Source organism: Equus caballus, chromosome 18 (assembly GCF_041296265.1).
Source record: "Equus caballus isolate H_3958 breed thoroughbred chromosome 18, TB-T2T, whole genome shotgun sequence".
Taxonomy (NCBI): Eukaryota; Metazoa; Chordata; class Mammalia; order Perissodactyla; family Equidae; genus Equus; species Equus caballus.
Genome location: NC_091701.1, coordinates 17,617,815 through 17,636,676, shown reverse-complemented (window position 1 = coordinate 17,636,676; position 18,862 = coordinate 17,617,815). Strand labels below are relative to the sequence as shown.

General features: G+C 43.6%; 2 protein-coding genes across 22 annotated transcripts in view; both read left to right on the top strand.

The window, feature by feature from the left end:
• NCKAP5 (NCK associated protein 5) overlaps positions 1–15,222 on the top strand; it is a 918,003-nt gene extending 902,781 nt beyond the window's left edge. For all 20 annotated transcript variants that reach the window (XM_070241812.1, XM_070241809.1, XM_023622814.2 and 17 more), the window contains one exon: positions 13,713–15,222. In XM_070241812.1, the coding sequence (XP_070097913.1) occupies positions 13,713–13,994 (282 nt within the window). In that variant the 3' untranslated portion in view covers positions 13,995–15,222. The remainder of the gene's footprint in view (positions 1–13,712) is intronic.
• Positions 15,223–16,076: 854 nt separating this feature from the next.
• The window catches only part of LYPD1 (LY6/PLAUR domain containing 1), a 37,262-nt gene continuing 34,476 nt past the window's right edge, over positions 16,077–18,862 (top strand). Inside the window, exons 1-3 of one of the 2 annotated variants that reach the window (XM_023622811.2) lie at positions 16,797–16,991; positions 17,111–17,140; positions 18,473–18,610. In XM_023622811.2, coding sequence (XP_023478579.1) covers positions 16,922–16,991; positions 17,111–17,140; positions 18,473–18,610 — 238 coding nt within the window. In that variant the 5' untranslated portion in view covers positions 16,797–16,921. Of the gene's footprint in view, positions 17,141–18,472; positions 18,611–18,862 lie in introns of both variants that reach the window. The other variant, XM_001488904.5, reaches the window with a different exon arrangement.

Here is an 18,862-nt window from a genome sequence, read left to right as displayed (position 1 = left end):
TGTGTGTGTGTGTGTGTGTGTGTTTTCTTTTGGAAGGGAAGAGGCAAGGAATTTAGAAGTATTACGAGGGTATTTAAAGTCGATTTGAAATGCACTTGCCCCAGGGCAGGTAGCATGTCTAACTATCATCATTCTCCCAGTATCTTCAGACAGCACGCTTGGTTATCACTAGATTTTGATAGGCTGTAATACAGAAGAGTCACAAATTCGTTACAAACAGGTTTTGTTTGACCCACACATTTGTTTTAAATAAACATTGGAAGATTTTGTGTATGAATTCCAGATTTCTATTTCTCTTGAAAAGTCAGAAGTCTGGCAGCACTGAGCCCACCTTCTCATGGGCTAAGACTCAGCTGGTGCTTGGGCGGGAAGAGTAGTGACTGAGAGTGGGAACTCGGAGCTGGACTCCTGGATGGGAATCCTGGCTCTGCCTGGTCCCTCACAGCTGTGGGGCCTTGGGTAAGAAACTTAGCTCCATGTGCCCCTCTTTTTTCATGTGTTAAGTGGCATAACTAACGGTACCTGCCTGATAGAGTTCTTCTGTCCAATCTTTAGGGCAATAGCAAGTGCTACATAGAATTTGTTAACTAGCAGTAGCTGCTCCTCTAAATGGGGCGGGTACACCCCAGTTTGCTACAGTCTCACTACCCACTCATGCCATCCACACATTTGTGCTTATGTCAGGACCCGCCCCAGTGCCTGCCTGTGGGCTCCATCAGCCACAAATTTTCTTCCCCACGTCTAGAACCAGGCCATCCATCAGCCGTCTAAGGGGAAGGGGAGGAGTTTCAACAAAGATAAGAAGGAGTCTGAAAGGATGTACGTGGGAAGGATTTTGTGAAACTAAGGTCTGTGTTTTCAGTTGTCCACAGAGACTTAAGTATAAGAGCCATGAAAGGATAACAGCTGCCTCTTGCCCTAAGAAGCTGGATCCTGTGCATCCCCAAAGTGCTTGAATCATGGGAAAGTTGCTATTTCAACTGGAACTCTCTACCTAGTTTGTAAGACCTTGCTTCCACGGGGAGAAAAGGAAGAGAATGGCTCCTTTCATCCCCTGAGTATCTGCTGCCTGGTGGGAAGGTGGAGATGTGGGAGGAAGCTGGGAATTCATGATGATTAATTTCAGCTCGTGGACCTAGTAAATCAAAACCATGTTTCCAACCATATTGGAAAGTGGCAATTAACCAGAGCTTCCTTTCCTTTAGTTAACTTGCTCACCAGTCAAGAGGTTTAAAACTTGCTTTGCCTGTCATCAGCAAAACAGTTGTTTCCAGCGTTACTGGGTAAACGGCTTAGGTGAGCCCCCCAAGGTCCCTCCAAGGTCACCGCCCCGGGAGCCCTGTTGAATGGGGCCACTGGTCACACACAAGCACACACGCTGGCCTGTTTCACTTGGAGCATGTTGTTGCTCATCCTGGGGTGATCATATTGACACTTTCACAAACATTTTCGTTATGTGCAATTTTTTCCTGGAGGCTGGAGAAAGAGACCCTCTCATTATTTATCTTGAGCGTTTGATAGGCCTCCTTTGAGAAGGTCATTGTCTGCAATAGCAAAATAATCATGGGATTTCTGGACAAGCTGGTGAAAGAAAAATGATTCATTATTTCAAGAATTATTTTGCCTTCAGTCCCCAAAATGGATGAAGGCTTCTAACAAAATGTAAGAGAGAGCAAGGCTTAACTTATTATATGAAAGGTTACACTTTAAAGGGAAAAGAAGTTCAAACATTACATTTTTAGCTCCGCTGTAATAAAACGAGGGTCAAGGCAGTCCATCGGTTACCCCGTGGTCTTCTGGATGTTATTGTACGACTCCCTTTGCAAGGGAGGCCTGCCTGCCCTCCTTCCCTTCTCATCCATTTGGCTAATGAGATTGGAAGAATTTTTTGAGGTTCTATCCAAGCAGCGCCCCTCCCTCTGATCCTTTTTGGAATGTTGGAACCAATAGCATATTCGTTCCTACAGGCTCAACCTGACCCTACATTCTTGCCATGTCACACAAAACTGTGCGTCTTCACAGCACAATATATTTTCCTGATGGGGCAGTGGTGGTGGGGCTGCTTAGCTGCTATGAATAGTATCATGAAATAGACCAAAAGGTAGTTTCTAATACAACTAATGCATCCATGCTTGGTACTAAGACATCTATTATGTTGGGTTATTTTTACACTAAAGTTTGTTTGGCATTTGTGCAAGCCAGATACCCAGAATGACGCAGCTTGACTGATAAAGATACTGAATTTTAAAATGAAAACTGGAGAGGCTGAGCGATCAATATGACCTTGACTACTCACAAGCCAGATAACTTATGGAAATAATGTAAAGACCCTCTGAACTCTTTTGCCTGACAGAAAGGTTTTAAATAATATTTTAAGAAAATCAAAAGCAAGCATCCCCTGGACCTTCTTTATAGATTAGATCTGAAATGAAAGACCCCGAGTTACACAATTAACTATTGATTTTGTTGATCCATATTTAATTCTCATAGCAATCGAGTTGTGTTTACACAGTCGTGTGGGGCAGACATACTTCACTCGGAGCAAGACGCCTTTTGCTTTTACATTAATTTAAAAATTAAATTGTTCTGTGCATGTGAGACAAAAATAAAGTTTATTTCTATTGTAGTGGATGGCTGACTTAAACCTCAGAAAGTGGCATTAAGCCAACCTCGGTGCCTCATGGAGAGAATAGCTTTTATAATGCGAGAATCGGTTTGCCAACTGAATGTATTGCATGTGGCAGAGAGAATTAAAAGCATCTGCGTGCTGCCTGGTACTAGAATTTTGTACTAAAGCAGCTATAATTTAATCTCCCTACAGTTTAATTTCTTGATTTGATACACTCAGTGACATTTGTGAATTTATCACCTGAACAGTGCATCTTGTTGCTGCCCCTAAGAACATCATCATTGTCCTGTTTATACTCTCACTCACATCACCAGGTTTCCCTCTTAAGAAGATAAGAATATGAATTTGAGCAAATTGCTCGGGGTTGGCTCAGACCAGGCAAGGCAGCACTTGCTGGCTGAAGGAAGCATTTCAGAAAAGGGTAGAGCCTATATCTATACAATCTATCATGGGTCTGCTCTTTTCAATAACATTTCGCTCCCTGAGAAGCTTCTTGTCTTGGTTATTGATCCTGGATTTCCAGGAAGCGATGGCAGCTTCTCCCTCTCTCAAGCCTGGCCAAGCCCACCTGGAGGTGCAGAAGAAAGTCCCAGATGACTCAGAGCAGAGCTGTCCGAACAGGATGGCCGTAGGATATGAATGCACATGTCCCTGCTCTTGACAGAAAGAGGAAATGGCTTTGCAGAAGTAAACAGTAGACATCTGTTAATCTAAGAGTCGCCCTTGTTCTTGATGCTAACCTGGAATCAGAGAGACCATGCTACTGCTAGCATGTCTAGGGGTTGAGCTATGCTACTGCAAGTTAGGCGAAAGACTGAAATGGTCTTATTTTATGTGTCTCTTCATCATGGAAAAGCAGACATTATAAAAAAGTCAGTCAAGTCCATGAGCTCCAGAGGAAATGATGTAGTGAAGATAGATCTAATAGTGACTACATTTATTGATACACAATGAATATCAACTCCAGAAGATAGAAGACATAGTGTCAGAACTGAGAAGGAAAGTAGAATAAAATCTAGTCCATGGTCTCAAGAAGTGTGTAATCTAATTGAGAAGTGGGACATTGATCCGAAAAGTGCCTATAAGATAGATTGGATATAAGTTCAGGGTCAAATGGATAATTTGGCCATTTAGGCCAGGAATTCATAGAGAGAGAGATCCTTGTGGATAAACCATTATAGATATAGAAGCAGTAGCTCTTAATTTCTAAAGAAAGGATCAAGTTATAAAACTTGTTTACTGTTGACAACAATATGGAATTAGAGAAAAGAGAAGAAATTCCAATTTAAGCATGTTGAATTTAAGAGATAAGTAGGCCCCAAAAGGTTAAGAAAGGTGAATGTAAACAGTAATTAGTTAACCTATGAAAAACATTTGCCATAATGATGTTACAGACTAAAGATGGAGAAGATCAAAAGAAGCTATGCACGTTTAGAGAGTTATTTTGAAAATAGGATTGGCATATCAACAACTTTGAGTTTGACAGGATATTTGTGTTCAAGATGTTGTTGTCAGGCCAAGCATCAGGCTGGATAGACTATTCTAATTCGGTTCTCAGGGATTCATCTCCTAATATATCTGAAGCTTTGATCTATATTGACATATTAAAGAATCCTTAATATGCACATTGCATGTGAGGAGAAGCTTTGTCTCATATACCACTGTATCTCCAGTGTCTAGAATACTATCTAGTACATAATAGGTGCTCAATAAATATCTGTTGAATAAATAAGTGATGTGGCAGAAGCAGAATAATCTCTATTTAAATATTCATTAAAATCCGGCTACAGAGTTGAAGTAATGATTGTTGCTGTCATATTGTGGCAGAGCAAGGAATGGAATCCAGAATGAAAGTGATTCCCACTGACATTCTCCCAACTAGCCCATCCTTCCATTCTAGGACCCCGGGTGCTTACTGGGTAAGGAGGAATAAGAGTATCTTACTATTGCCACTGTAAACTAGAATGCAGTGCAGAATGTAAAGCTTAGTGTCTCTAAATCTTTGGAACAATTCCCACCAAGGGATCTTCTCTTTAGAACAGGGATCAATAAATTGGTGCCAATTCTGAGTTGCCCTGGCTTTTGGATTCAATATGTCAAATATCCTTGGAAAATGACTTTATCCGAAGCAAAGGCTGACCAGTCCTACCGCTGAAACATGAATTGCATTAGGAGATGAATAGCCTAAACATGAGTAGAGTGAACATTCTTCACATCCACAAATGTCAGTGTGTTCTTGGATGAACCTTAGCTTGCAGTCCCATTTGATTCCATGGCTATTGTAAAGTGCCTAATAGATTGGGTGCCATGGTGCACTGTGGCTCCTAAGTGGTCTACCAAATTCTGTTAGAAGTAATTGCAGGTTGCCTAATTATTTATAGGTTATTGAGTAACACAGAATGTTTCTCCCTGGCTTTGGCACTGACAGCACACTTCACAATAAAAACTGAGCGTGTTCGTGTACACTTTTATGATGTCCACCATTATGATGATATTGGAGCTGTTCCTCTGGAAGGAGAACCTTCATGAAAAAAAATAGGGTAATCTTTTTTACAGTCATCTGATCCCCCTAAAAAGTGCATTTTTTTCTTGTAAAGTCAGTCAAAAATCTATCACTCCGAAGTGAAAACATAGTTATATCATGCTAGAATACACAGATGGTTCCTTCGTGCTATGTTTTCCTCTGACAAATTTCATGGGCTCTTTATGCTACAAACACAGTGACATCTAAGCCAGACATGGCCCAGCTTGCTGGACAGATAGGTATCATGTTTAAGGCATGAATGATGGAAAGGAAAAAAGTCTTGTCAATCTTTTAAGTCAAGCAAGTAGCATATATATGTGTCTATTTTTATCCATAATGGCACCTATAAATTAAAGGCAGAAAAGCTTGATGCCCTCGCTCACATCAGCTGGAATCATTAACCTGACACTAAAATGAACCGATTTAGAATCTCCCAGCCCAGAACCTGCTCAATTCTCATTCCTGAATAAAAATTTTAGTTAATATTATTGTGCTGGAGGAAAAGAAAGGAATCTAACAACACAGATGAGCTCGTACCATTTAGTCATGCTAATTATACAAGCTAATATCAATGAGCTGGCTTGTTTTCCCAATTCTAAGTTGCTATAAAACGTTAGATTTCACTTTTGGAGAAACTGACCAATATTGATCAAATCTGATGCATTACTTAATGTGATCTACGTACATTTTAAATTAGATGTGTGGATCCATCCTCCACCTGAAAACGAAAATCCAAAAATGCAAGTTTTCAGATGGGCATTTCAAGTGATGGCACTAACATTAGACTTTGCAGAAATCCCAAACATGTCCTTTGCACGTTCATATAACAATTTTACCCAAACTTATAATTACATGCCTTTCCTCTTCCCAAATGCCTTTCTCTGCCATAAACAAAGTTTGTGATTTTCTTTGTGTTTCTTTTTTCTCTTCCTACAGAGGGACTTGACCCCACATCTTCCCCCATTTTCCATATATAGGAACATTTCCTGTATCTTTGATAAAATGACTTCTGTTTCCTTCTGTCCTTTTGATCTAGTCTTTAAATGTCCTTTGTGGCCCTTCGTTATCTCCAAGCAGAATCCCTTTCCTTTCTACGAGGTGCATTATTTTCTAGCAACCCTAAACTTCCTACTAGCCTTCTCTCTGCTTGATTTTTTCTGTTTTTTTTTCCAAAAAGTAAGCTCATTTTTTTCCCCTGTGGGTTCAGGAGTTCCAGAAGAGGTCATTGAAAGTCAATGATGAAAGTAAAGGACAGCAATATAGTTAATAATATAGTCATAACCGCACATCTCAGCTGAAAATTACTCCTTCTCCTAATAAAACCAGTTTGCCCTGGAGGTACTTAAGAATCTTCAGGACCCCAGTAAGGAAACAGAGTGCCCCCAAGTGCCGAATCGCATCTCCCGGTGTGTGGTTGGATGGAGAGAGTGGTTCTCTATTACCAATACGTCACATTAATTTTTCAGAAGGGCAAGTGAAGAGTAATGTGACCAGTTGAGGTGATACAGGGAACTGAGCACCAGGAGGAAGTAATTATCCAAGTCGGAATTTGACCGGGTTAACAGGGTTAACACCACAACTCTCCAGAAAAGTCCGGAGGGTCTCTAGTGTTCACCAAAGGCCAAGCCATCTATTTTCTATGTCTCAGTCAGAAAGGAGTTCTGCCAGGAATACAGGAAGAGGTGGCATTAATGAAGAGATTAACTAGTGCCTCTGAGAAAAGAGAAATGACTTCATCTGTGTCTTTTCCCTTGAGGTTGGCCTGCCCCCCAGCAAATATCGCTTAATGTAGACTTTGCAATGTGCACAAATCTTCAACTAAGAGACCCTGGATTAAAATACGCCCTCCCCATCCCTACCACAAGAGCATAACACATAAGTCTGCCCTGAATCTATCTTTCCAGTGCCCAAGACTTGCTGATCAGAAAAGGGATGGGAGAAATCACACCTTCGACTTTAACCCAAAGCCCAGGATTAGCCAGGCTGTTTCCTCTATCTGATTGATCTGCTTCCAGATGGAAGCATTCCTGTCTTTCACATCTGTTAAATCACTGCACTCCTGTTTCTTCACCCATGGAGAGGTTTCCCTGCCCAACTTAACTCAGTGTGGTCTCTGAATTTTCCCTCATCTTCTTTTTTTTTTTCTTAATTACAACTAAGTGGCAAAGCATTCATAAATTTGGGGTTTTTTCAATTTTTGCTTCCTGCCTCTTCTTGGCCCTAATGCATATATGACTGTCTAGTTAAAATCTGCATCATTGCACGTAGTGAGGAATGTTAGGCGGTGATAGGGGACATGGTGATAACACTTCTCCCTAATTTAGGATGTTTCTTTCCAGGTGGAGGGGACTCCCTGGGATAACACTGCCAGCACCTCTGGGCACCCCTCATTCACTTCTCCTTAGGAGAGAGAGAGGACTGGCTGTTTAATTAGCAAATTAGGAGGGGCGGAGGGAATGCTTAGGCCCACCTCCTGCTCTTTCCACCTTCTCCCTGGAGTCAAGCTGGCTGTGAGAAGCACACTCAGTTCTGTTCCTTCATACTGTAGGTTTTATGGGAAGACGCGTGCTGCCCAGGCCAGGGCTTCCAGTTACTAAGCCTGTCTATTTCTAGGACCAGCGTTAGGAAACCCACTTCTTTGCACATAGAAACCTCAGTCTCCAGTATAAGCTTTCTCAGTAAGAAAGCTGATATTTTAGCCTCCCATTAGCCTTTTTCTTTTATCTTATTCCTCAATTCATTCAGAACTATGGTGGGGAAGAGTTATTTATTGTGCCACCTCAAATTCCAATAATAGATGCCAGAAGACACTCAATTAAGAATATTTTAGACTCACAGAGCTTTATAGAGCAGGAAGATTCTAAAAAACTTTAAAGAAACTAAGGTTCAGAGGGGTTACATGGCTAGTTAGCGCATTACCAGGAACTGATCCCTGGTTTCCAGATACCTAATCTAGTGCATAGTGATGAAGATCCCAAGTTCTGTGGTCAGGCTACTAACTTATTAGCCAAGGTATATGTGCCTAATATCTAAACCACTCTACTCTGTCTTTTCCAATTTGTATAATGGGGATGAATATGGTGCCATCTCATAGGGTGGCTGTAAGGATTAAATGAGATAATTCATGCAATGCATTCAACCCAGAACCAGACACATAGTAAAAACACTTTGTTAATGTAGCTATTATTTGCCTACTACATTTCTTCTTGAACTGCTTGGCAGTGAATCTCTATAGCAATAGAGAAAGAAGAAACTATGTTGACAAAGTTACTAATTACATTAATTTGTGCTGAGAGCTTCAGTCCTCTTTGTAAGTATTATGCCCAGCTGAGGAATGATACTGCGTTTGAATTTCACAAATAGATTTGAATCTCTTTCTGACATTTTACAGTAGACATACTAACCAATATTTTCAAGATATAATCAAAGGATGGAAACTTCTTTGAAACAATAAAAGAGTAGCCTTCATCGTAGAACACTAATCCATTGCACTAGTTCATGAATTTGCTACTTGTTTCTCCTCTACTTGGGCAGGAGTTTCTGGCTGGACATGTTTAACAAGTGTCTCTTTGAAGTTGACCTCATCATGCATATTTTTTTTCTAGTTTATCACTCAAATTTTTCTGTATCACCTTATATGTTCTCCTTATCTTCTCCTTGTGGCAAGGGCCCATATCACCTTCTATTTTATCCTCCGTAGTGTTCAGGATACGCATTAGCCTAGGCAGAATCTCTACTCCGTGGTTACTGTTGACTGTGGAAAAAAATAGTATGCTTTTCTGTGTTGAAAATCAGAAAGCCAAGTTTCTAGGTCTAATTTCACCTGAATTTGAATTTTTGTGAGCCACAGACTCCATAAATACCCCATGGAAAGCACAGCTGACAACCTCCCTCACCTTCCAGACTGATGTAAGAGCACAGTGAGATCATAGACGAGAAAGCTCTTTGGAAATAAAAGTTTTTTTATTATTTATAACCTAGGTACCAGGCTGATAATTTCCTGCGTCTGGTTGAGGTTCTTACAACCCGTTGGGATAGGCATATGTCTGTGTCTCTGTCTTTACAATGGTTCTGTCCCTAACAAAATCTGATAGGGCAAGAGAAATACTCTGTGGGCAACTGCTGGACTTGAAGTTGCCTACAGAATGGTCTACAGATACAATAGGGGCATATTAAATGGAAATTTCTTGGAATGCCCTCCTCTTACTTACTGTATATCTCAATCCTATTCACCTTCAAAATCATTCCAAGAGCCCCCTCTTCTATGAAACTTGCTCTGAGAATCAAGACCACACGGTTATTCACGCAAAGCCAGTCACATAGTAGATTGGTTTGGTTGATTGATTAACTGTTTGACGACAAGGAATTGAATTAGTTAGGGTATAATTCTCCAGGGATTTCTGGAGAATATGTCACTATCTACTTCTTGCTTGAATTATCACTAGTAATGCCACAGTTACACTAAAGACAGGAAACTATTTGGAGAACATACAAAGCCATTTATTTTAAACTTGAAAATATATTCTGGCCTGCCCTGTTTAGCCCTACTTTTATTCCCAAGTGCAACAAAAAGCTCCACCAAAAAGTGAACTGTACAGCTGTTGCCACCTATAGGTGACAAATGTAGTATATTAATTTTATCATAATTCTGATGAAGCACAATATATGAAGGAAATGAGGATGTTTTATGGAGCCCACACCATCCTTGTCAAACACTCATCATTATTGGGTTTGTTATCATCAATATTGTTGTTCTGTAATTCTTATTTCAGATGTTCCCCATAAAGATAATATCAGCTGATATTTGTAAAGTTCTCTTTCAGGATAGAGGTTAAGATTTGAGCTCTGGAGGCAGATTGCCTGGGTCCAAACCTAGACTTCACCATGTACTGCTTCCTGACCTAAAACAAGTTCCTTAACTTCCTCAAGCCTCAATTGCCTGAAAATGGACATACTGACAACACCCACACCATAGAATTGATGTGAGCGTGAAAACAGATAATCCATTCAACGTGCTTAGCAGGGTGTCTGCACAGAACAGGCATTCAATTAAATGCCAACTGTTATTACCATGATTAGTTTGCAAAGCACCTTCACATACAGTTGCTGAAAACTCACGTGCACTATTTTGTTACCACTCGACAGATACATCATTAGCGATTACTGTTTGACCTCAATCCCTTCTAATATTTTTAATTTAAATGTTATGTAACTTCAAAATTTTAAAAATACCTGAGATCTGGCAAGACAATGTTGGGGCTGGTTCAGAATGCTTCTAATTGGGAAGTAAGCTGCTTTGGTGCCTTTATTCTTAGCTGGCAGGACCCCTGAAGAAACCCAAGCCAACAGTCGAGACTCTGCTGATGCTAGAGAAAGTTGAATCTATCATCAAGTCTCCACTGAGAATCTTCTGATGATTTAGCACTGGGCTAAGCCTTTAGGGAGAAAGCCGGTGGGGGAAGGGGGAGAAGGGAGTCTGGTAGGATGAAAAAGAAGACTAAAACATGATCTCTAGCTCACAAGTTCAAACAATGCAAAGACTGTGGCTTGACATGCATGGGGGGGCTTTTGTTATTATTGTTTTATTTTTTCTTAAGATGAGCAAATAATTAAAAATCAGAGGATTTTAAATATAACCAAATATTCTTCTAGATTTATGGCCTCACCTTTAAAATGGAAAGATCTGGACCCAAATTTCTGCACAGCAGCAATAAGCTAGATCTAAGTAGCTGTTCCCGTCTTTAGACTAGGCACATGGTCTTGAGCTAACCGCAGTCCTCACCCCTCCCTATTGCTCCCCAGTACTGAGGCTGAATGCCTACTGGCTCGCATTGTCACTCTTGCACTGATGTTGTTCGTATAGTCAAGAACTATTTCTGTACCCATCTCTCATCAAAACTTTGAAAGTAAAAGGAAGACTGAGAAAGCCCATGTGATTTTTCTTAAAATGGGCCATTCCTTCATTTCTATCACCTCTCTGGCCAATGTAGGCCTTTGTTATAATTAATTGAAGAAACAAAGCTACAAGCATGAAACGTTTAGAAAACATGATGCACTATTTGTGCCTCATAGGCGATGGGTGTTTTAATGGTAAATAACTCTTTCCTCATCTCTACCTTAATACACGGAATTATACTTATCACCTGTCTGTCTTCCCGCCAAGACTACAAGTGCTTCTAGACTAGTGGTTCGCAAGTTTTAGCATGTATCAGAATCACCTGGTGAGCTCGTTAAAAACGTTTGTTGGGCTTCAGTGTTTCTAATGTAAGTCTGGGTGGGGCTCAAGAATTGGCATTTCTAACAACCTCTCAGGTGATGCTGATGCTGCCAGTCTGGAGAACACTGAGAACCACTGTTCTACCATAAGAATGCTGTCTTACTATTATTTATTTATAGTACCATTTATTAAGCACCTACTACTATGTATCAGGGTCTTAAGATGTTTTATTTCTAACACTCACATTAATTCTGAAATAAAGGTGTGTCTTGTCCCCATTTTACACCCGAGGAAGATTGCTTACGGGACTCACACAGCCAGTGAAAGAGCAAAGCTGACATTCAAGCTCAGCTCTGTCACCTCCAGGGCCTCAACTGCCCCCTACAGGACACGGTTTTATACAGCCATGTATCCTCAGCACCAAAACCTCCCCTGTGCATCATGGTAGCTTCTTGAAAAGTATTTATTGAATGAATGTGAGTTCCACATTGACCAGAAATAGGCAAGGAAAATGCTTGTGGTTCTTGAATGAAGAAAAAGAGAAGATATTCAAGTGAAGAGAAAATTGCATTGAATTCTCTTTATTTACCTACATTTCGTATATCAAAGCATTTTCCACTCTCTCCATGTATTTTTAGTATTCTACTATATAATTCTGCCTAAAAATTGACATGGTATGAAAAGGGGCTCTTGCATGGAGTTATTCCCAATTATGGAGCCACTTTTCTGTAATCACCTAGGAATCTGTTCCTCAGCCTGCCTCTGGTTTCAAAGTAGCCATTTGAGATTGAAAATTAGCTCCCTGAGTAATGCTCCTGCATTCATAGTATAATGAAATAAGCATCACTTCAAGGATGATTTTCGACTATTCTCAAAGAATTACACCATTTTCCAAAGCAGAAGAGAAACTCTCTCTGAGCCGGCTCTGAGGACACTGAAGCTGTCCACTTCTCTTTTTCTTTTCTCTTTCTATGAAATATTTAGCATGTGAGACTCTATAGGCTTTGGCTATGTCTGTTTTTCCCCAGGTCAAAACACAGTTTCCTCTGTGCACCTTTGTACATCCACTGCAACATGTAGGGGTGGATTGGGGAACAGAACTGCAAAGATTACAGCCTTGGAAGTAGCACTAGAGGGGGTTTGGCAAGTTAAGTAGAATATTTGGGTGACAAAATGAAAAAAAATGTCCTTTATTACATAAGAGCATGGTTTAGTAGAAACAACAACTTGGAAGGTAGCCAGACAGGAATTCAAATCCTGTTCTCTGTCACTTGCTGAGCAACCTTGAGCAAGTAACGCTGTCACTCTGAGCCTTGTTTTCCTCTTCTCTAAAATGGGGATGTGTAACTTGCAAGTTTGTGAAAAAGCTTCTGGATAAAATATGTACAGTGCCTTTTACATGGTGGATGCTTAATAAATGGTAGCTATTATTACCAGCTCTAAGCTCCTGTCGCTCCTTCTATCTTGTGTTTAGTTGACATTTTTGCTGGAAAGAGGAAAAGAAGTTGAAAATGTGTTAGCGGCTTTAACACCTCCACACTTGTTGCTTTTGCATCTGTGCCTCCGTCTTTCCTCTCACCTCATACCTTAGGAGCCTCTTGAGCAACTGAATATATCCATGTTTACAGGCTTTCCCTACAATAATTATTGAATATGACTGTAGTGTTTTATAAAGTCCTAGAGCCTACCAATAGCATCCTATAAATATCCCTATTTAAACTGGTACTAAAACCTCCTGGAGGGGAGAAGTTACTAAGGTGCAGACTTGTTACTCTGATTTTTAAGCCCTTGGCCTTTTAGAATCTATACCCACAGACCTGGAAATCTCTTTCAAATATCTTAAGACTCGTAGGGACATGACAATGCTTCTGAGAAGTTTAACAGGTGCTTGAATTTAATGAAATTTAAGGGATTGCATGCCCTTTGTTTGTGTTTTTGTGCATATTACCATAACTTCTGAAATTCAATCCCTATTCATATTTAGAAACAGGATGACTAATAAAACTTAGTAAGAAAAGAGAAGAATTTGAAACTTTGATTAAGAAAAATAAGGCACTTTACCTGAACAAATTTCAAATGGATCCGTTTAAAATGAAATTAAGTGGCACTTAACTGGTTTGCAAATTGGGACCTATTTATCTCAGTAACATGATTAAAGTCTTGATTTATCCCTAAAATTGGCTTTATTATTACATTTAATTATACCAGAAGATTGTTAAAGACTTGTAGGTTCCCTCTATGCCTTTAAACTGCACTTTACACAGACAATAATTGAATATTGGATAGAATAACTTGATTGTCCAAAGAAATATGTTTCTAATATTTTCCTCTTTTTATTGCAGAAATTGAAACAAGTTGAAGAAACAAAAGAAGATCCTGAGAATAGATTATCTAAGATTTCCCTGGAGTCATTCAATAAATATAACAGCAATACTGTGATTTTATTAGAAAAAGAGAGGAACTCTCTGGACAAGGTTGAAGGACAAAAGGAAGAAAAAGAAAAAAATGAAGAGGCATCTTTGAGTAGCTCAGACAGGCCTGGGGTAGACAATTTGGAATCTTTGAGTGATTCTTTATACGACAGCTTCTCTTCCTGTGCAAGTCAGGGTTCAAATGATGTATAAAGGACTTTTTTTCCCTTAGTGAGTTGGAAATGGAGCACTTCGGAAACAGGAGTGGGGAAGGGGGCAGGCGGAGATGACAACAAGAAACTATTGCAACACCAGAGCCTACACTGTCAGATTCACAGCAGGCCACCCACTGGAGCTTCCTTCTCTGCCAAGGCAATAAAGAGAGACTCCATTTGTTGTGTTTCATGAGGATGAAAAGGAAACACACCCACGATACAGAAGTCTTAATTTTGCACTTTTTTTTGAATATTTGTACAGAAGTTGTAAACTTTTTGGAAAAGAAATTATATTTGTAGCAAAAGAAAAAGAGACAGCAATAAATTGAATCAGTGCCATGCTCTTGAAATGATGTACTAAGTCTTAGAAGTTGATGGTAATTACATTTTTTTTTAAATTTCAACTACAGTTTTTGTTCAGCTCATTGTCCTCATACACAAATTATTTGTGGGCACATTCTGTAAAGCTAAAACAGGGCCTGCCAAAAAACCAAAGGGCTCCTTGTAATCTCAATTTAATATAAACTTAAATTCTAGTGCATTTTCAAAATTGTTGCCAGAGAGATTTGGTTACTAGTAATACATGTAATTCTGCTTCTAATGAAAAATGTAAAGCGTACCGATGTGTGACACTGATCCAAAGGGATGGATATCAGAAGTGACCTAATTCTCTTTTCAATAGCAGGTTTTCTCTCTGAACATTTCCTTACATCCTCTTCTGCTTAGTGCTTCTCATGATTCTCAACATTATTTGTTGATTTTTATCTTCCTGCTCTTTTTATTAAAATCTGGGCAATTTAGAAATGAAAGCAAATTCCTATTTGCAAGGTTCACTTTTTAAAAAATAAAATGGTTGGTGCTATGGAAAATTCTTACTTTTTAATATCTTTTTTTTTTTACAAAGTCTGTTTATATGTAAGGATAAATTCTATTTTAAAGGTTATGTGTATTTTTACTAGACGTGAACTATTTATAATTGCTTTTGTACAGGAGCTTGTAAACTAGGCATAATAGAAATTTTTTTTAGGATCTATATCGTTACTTTAGTACACCCTTGTTTCTTTAAAGAGTATTGTATGATCAGTGTTATTTGGTTAATTTGTGCAATTTGTTATATTTGAATTTTGTTATCCTAAATGAAAATTATGTAAGGTGTCATTGTCCTTCAGACTTTTAAAAATTCTTTTGTTTCATCTCTGAATAAAAGTCATATCACAATCGCAGCCTCTGAAAGTGTAAGAGAACTTGTTCAAGGACCCTTTGCCCCAGTTAGGTAGTTGAATCTCACACATGCTCCAATGATGAATTTCCCTAAGGAATAAATAAACTGGCCATTTTGCTCCAGAGATAGTAATTCAGCCAATTGTAAGATCAGAGTCTGCAGACAAGTGAGTAATGGTCAAAGCATTACAGTTTCCCGGAGGGGTTAACCAACTAGAAATGAAAGGAAGAGGGGGGCAGAGGGAGAGAAGGAGCCAGAGGCAGACATGGAACGATCTGTGCAGAGGAATGACAAGAAAGTCATTTAAGCTCATTTCCAGACCTGCTCTGCTGGCAGGATGGGAAAATAAATGATCAGCGTCCCAGGCCAGAGAGAGCTTCCTCCAAGAGGTTGCCTGGGGAGGAGAGGGGCAAAGCTGAGGAAGCTATTTCCACAGAAATGGATGATCCCTAGGGATTTGGGGGGCAGGGGTGGGAACTTGCGGGATTGGGGGCGGGAGCACCAAGGCGCTCCGGGCAGGCAAGCGGGCTCCGGTACCACCTGCTGCAAGGCAGCGAAGAAGGCGAACAGAGCAAGCGAAGCACCATGGCGTCCCCAGGAGTACAGAAGGTGGGTCTCCTGGCCGAGAGAGAAGGAATGGGGCTTGGGGGGCGGGGGGACGGGGGGACAGCCAGCGCCGGAGACCAGGGCTGGGAAGGCGCGGTACAGGAGAGGACGTGGGAGTCTGCACTGATAACCCGTAGCTTTGAGGAGAGCAGGGTGAAGCTGCTCGGCCTTTCGGAGGAAGGGGATAGAGGAGCGCAACTCCGTTCTTCACCCCAATTTGATTTCTAGTGGGAGCTCGTGACGGTTGTCCCCGGGCGGCCCTCTCCTGGGCTAGGCTACCAGGGCGGTGTCACCGCAGCCTCCAGCGGCGCGTGCAGGCAGACGAAAGGAGGGCTGCCCGGAGAGAGCGTGCCAGTCAGGGCAGGGTCCCCGCCACACCCCGCCCACCCTGCCGCAGCTGAAACCAAGCCTGCTAGCTACCGAGGGGCGCCTAGGAGGCAGCGAAGGCGCAGCTGCACGGGACACCTAGGGAGCCTGCAGGTGTGCAACTTTGCCAGACGCACGGGAGCGCGCCTCCCTCCCGCCAGCCGCCTCTGGCGCCGGGCTCGCGCGGTCAGCCGCACGGCAGCCACAGCTGGGTGGGCTGGACCCTGCCGCGAGGGAACCGGCCAGCCCCGGGGGCGCAGAGGACGTGGCGAGTGCGCCCCTGCGCGAAGAGGGCCAGGCTGGCATGCAGTCTTCCGACCCCACCTCGCAAGTCCGGTAGTCAGCACCCGGCAGGTCCCCGCGGCACCTGCTGCGCCCTGCACACACCTCCTCAATCGCCAGCCTCCCGATCAGGGAAAACTACACTTTCTTTCTCTCCCTGGCGTCCCTGTCCCGGGGACGTGCGGAGGCGGCAGAGGAGGGCGATAGGAAGGGGGTGGGGAAGTGGAAAGACGGTCCCAGCCTTCCCCGCCCGCCACCCCCTCCCCAACTCGGCAGCCGTCACGTGGTGCCTGGAGTGGGAGGTGGGGAGAAGAGGCGAGACTTTTTTGGGTGCTCTGAATCGCGGGTAGTTCGTTCAGTCTCAGCTGCCAACTCCGGAGCCGCCGCGCTCTGCCCCGGAGCGCGCGAGAGAGGAGCGGCGACCCGCAGCCGGGAGCCCGGCGCGGGCGATGCAGGCGCCGCCGGCGGCACCTGCGGCTCCTCTTGGCGGCGGCGGTCACCTCGGCCGCAGCAGCGCGGGCCCCAGCATCCTCGGCAGCCACAGCCGCTGCGGCCCCGGAAGCCTCCGCCGCGGTCGCCGCCTCTGATGCGCCTGCCCGCTCCCGGCTCCGGGAGGATGTGGGTCCTCGGCATCGCAGCAACTTTTTGCGGATTGTTCTTGCTTCCAGGTAAGAAGACGAAGAGGCCAGCAGCCCAGCCAGGCGCGCACACCCCTTCATCCCCAGGGCGCCCACCTCGGGACCCATGCTGCGCAGGGGTTGCCCAGTGGGAGTTTGGTGGCGGCGAGTGGTGCCCGGAGGCGCTAGATGGGAAAGTCTCCAAGTCCTGCGCTGCAGGAGGAGAGGCAGGAGCGGGAGGATTTGCGGGACTCGAGCTGCAGATGGTCGGGTTGCATGGTCGGGAGAAGAAGCTAGGCTGAGGAGGAGAGAGGGTTCTAGCGGTGCTGGGGCCTCGGCAAGGGAGAGGGGGCGATAGCCCCCGAACCCCGCCAAGTTGTCAGGCGTCTCTAGCAACCCGTGGGAGTGGCGCCGCCGACAGGTGAGCGGCGCGCTGGGCAGCCTGTGGCCCCGGTGCGCCGGGGCTGGGTTGTGGGGCTGGGAGGGGGGCGCGCCGAGTCCGGGGTTCATCTGCTCGGGAGCCGAGGGAGTTAGGTCTAGACAGGAGCTCGTAGATCCAAGCAGAGCAGCCAGCCTGGAGCGATGAGAAGTGCAAAAACGTCTCGCTGCTTCTTTCCAGTACGGGACCGGATCCCTACCGAGCTCTGCAGAGCTGGTACCCCGACCGGGGACCCTAGCCAAACGGTTAGCCTGAAAGCCGGGAAGAAAGGGCTTAGGTGTCGCGGCCCAGGGTGCGCGCGCGTACACACACACACACACACACACACACACACGCATACGCATACACACCCTTTCTCACCCGGCTGCCTCGGGAACCGTCCCGGAGAAAGGCCGGGGACTTGGGGCGCAGCTGCTGTTAGCTACGGGTCCTTCCTCCTGGGTGGTCGCGTAGGGAGCCTCGGAGCCACAGCACAGGAATGCTGATTTCAAAAATGAAATAAATTATACTAAAAAGGCGTCTACGAATGCAATTGCGAATGGTGCCAAAATAGTAATTAAGTAATTAGTAACCAATTAACAATTAGGCAAATCCTTTGGCGTAGACTGAAGCCGACGCACGTCTGTGGAGCTGCTTCGCTCTGGGGTGGTAGACCCCTCCTGTCAACTTCCGTGGGTAAAGGCCAGGTGTGGTGTTCAACCGGCTCTTTGTTTCTGGAGCTTGGGTCCAGGGGTCTCGGGCAGAATTCCACTTTATCCCGCAGGACCCTCGGTGCCCGCGCCGCCCCCTGTCGGCTTCAGCCACATCCGCCTTACTCGGCGACCCAGGAGTGCGGATCCCCAGCACCCCAGAGGTCGGGATCGGCGGCTGGCAGAGGAGGGTCGTGATTTCCGGGGTGGTCTCTGCCGAGGCTGGATCTGAACCCGACTGCGTCTGTCCCGCAGGCTTTGCGCTGCAAATCCAGTGTTACCAGTGTGAAGAATTCCAGCTGAACAACGACTGCTCCTCCCCTGAGTTCATCGTGAATTGCACGGTGAACGTTCAAGACATGTGTCAGAAAGAAGTGATGGAGCAAAGTGCAGGTAAGAGCCCGGCAACCCTCCCTCCCCCTCCACCCTGGGCCAGGGGTGGGAGTGAGGGGCCATTAAATTATAGGAAAAGAGACTGCCTTTGATTTAATGCACACACACTGGTTATCACAGATTTACTTTTACAATGCTGGAAACATGAAGAGTTCCAAGTTACTTTAATCTCATTAGAGTTAATTACCAGGGCTTCTCCCCAAGGGACTCCGGAGGGGAAGTGCATTTAAATTAGTGGCTCTCCTCTTTTTA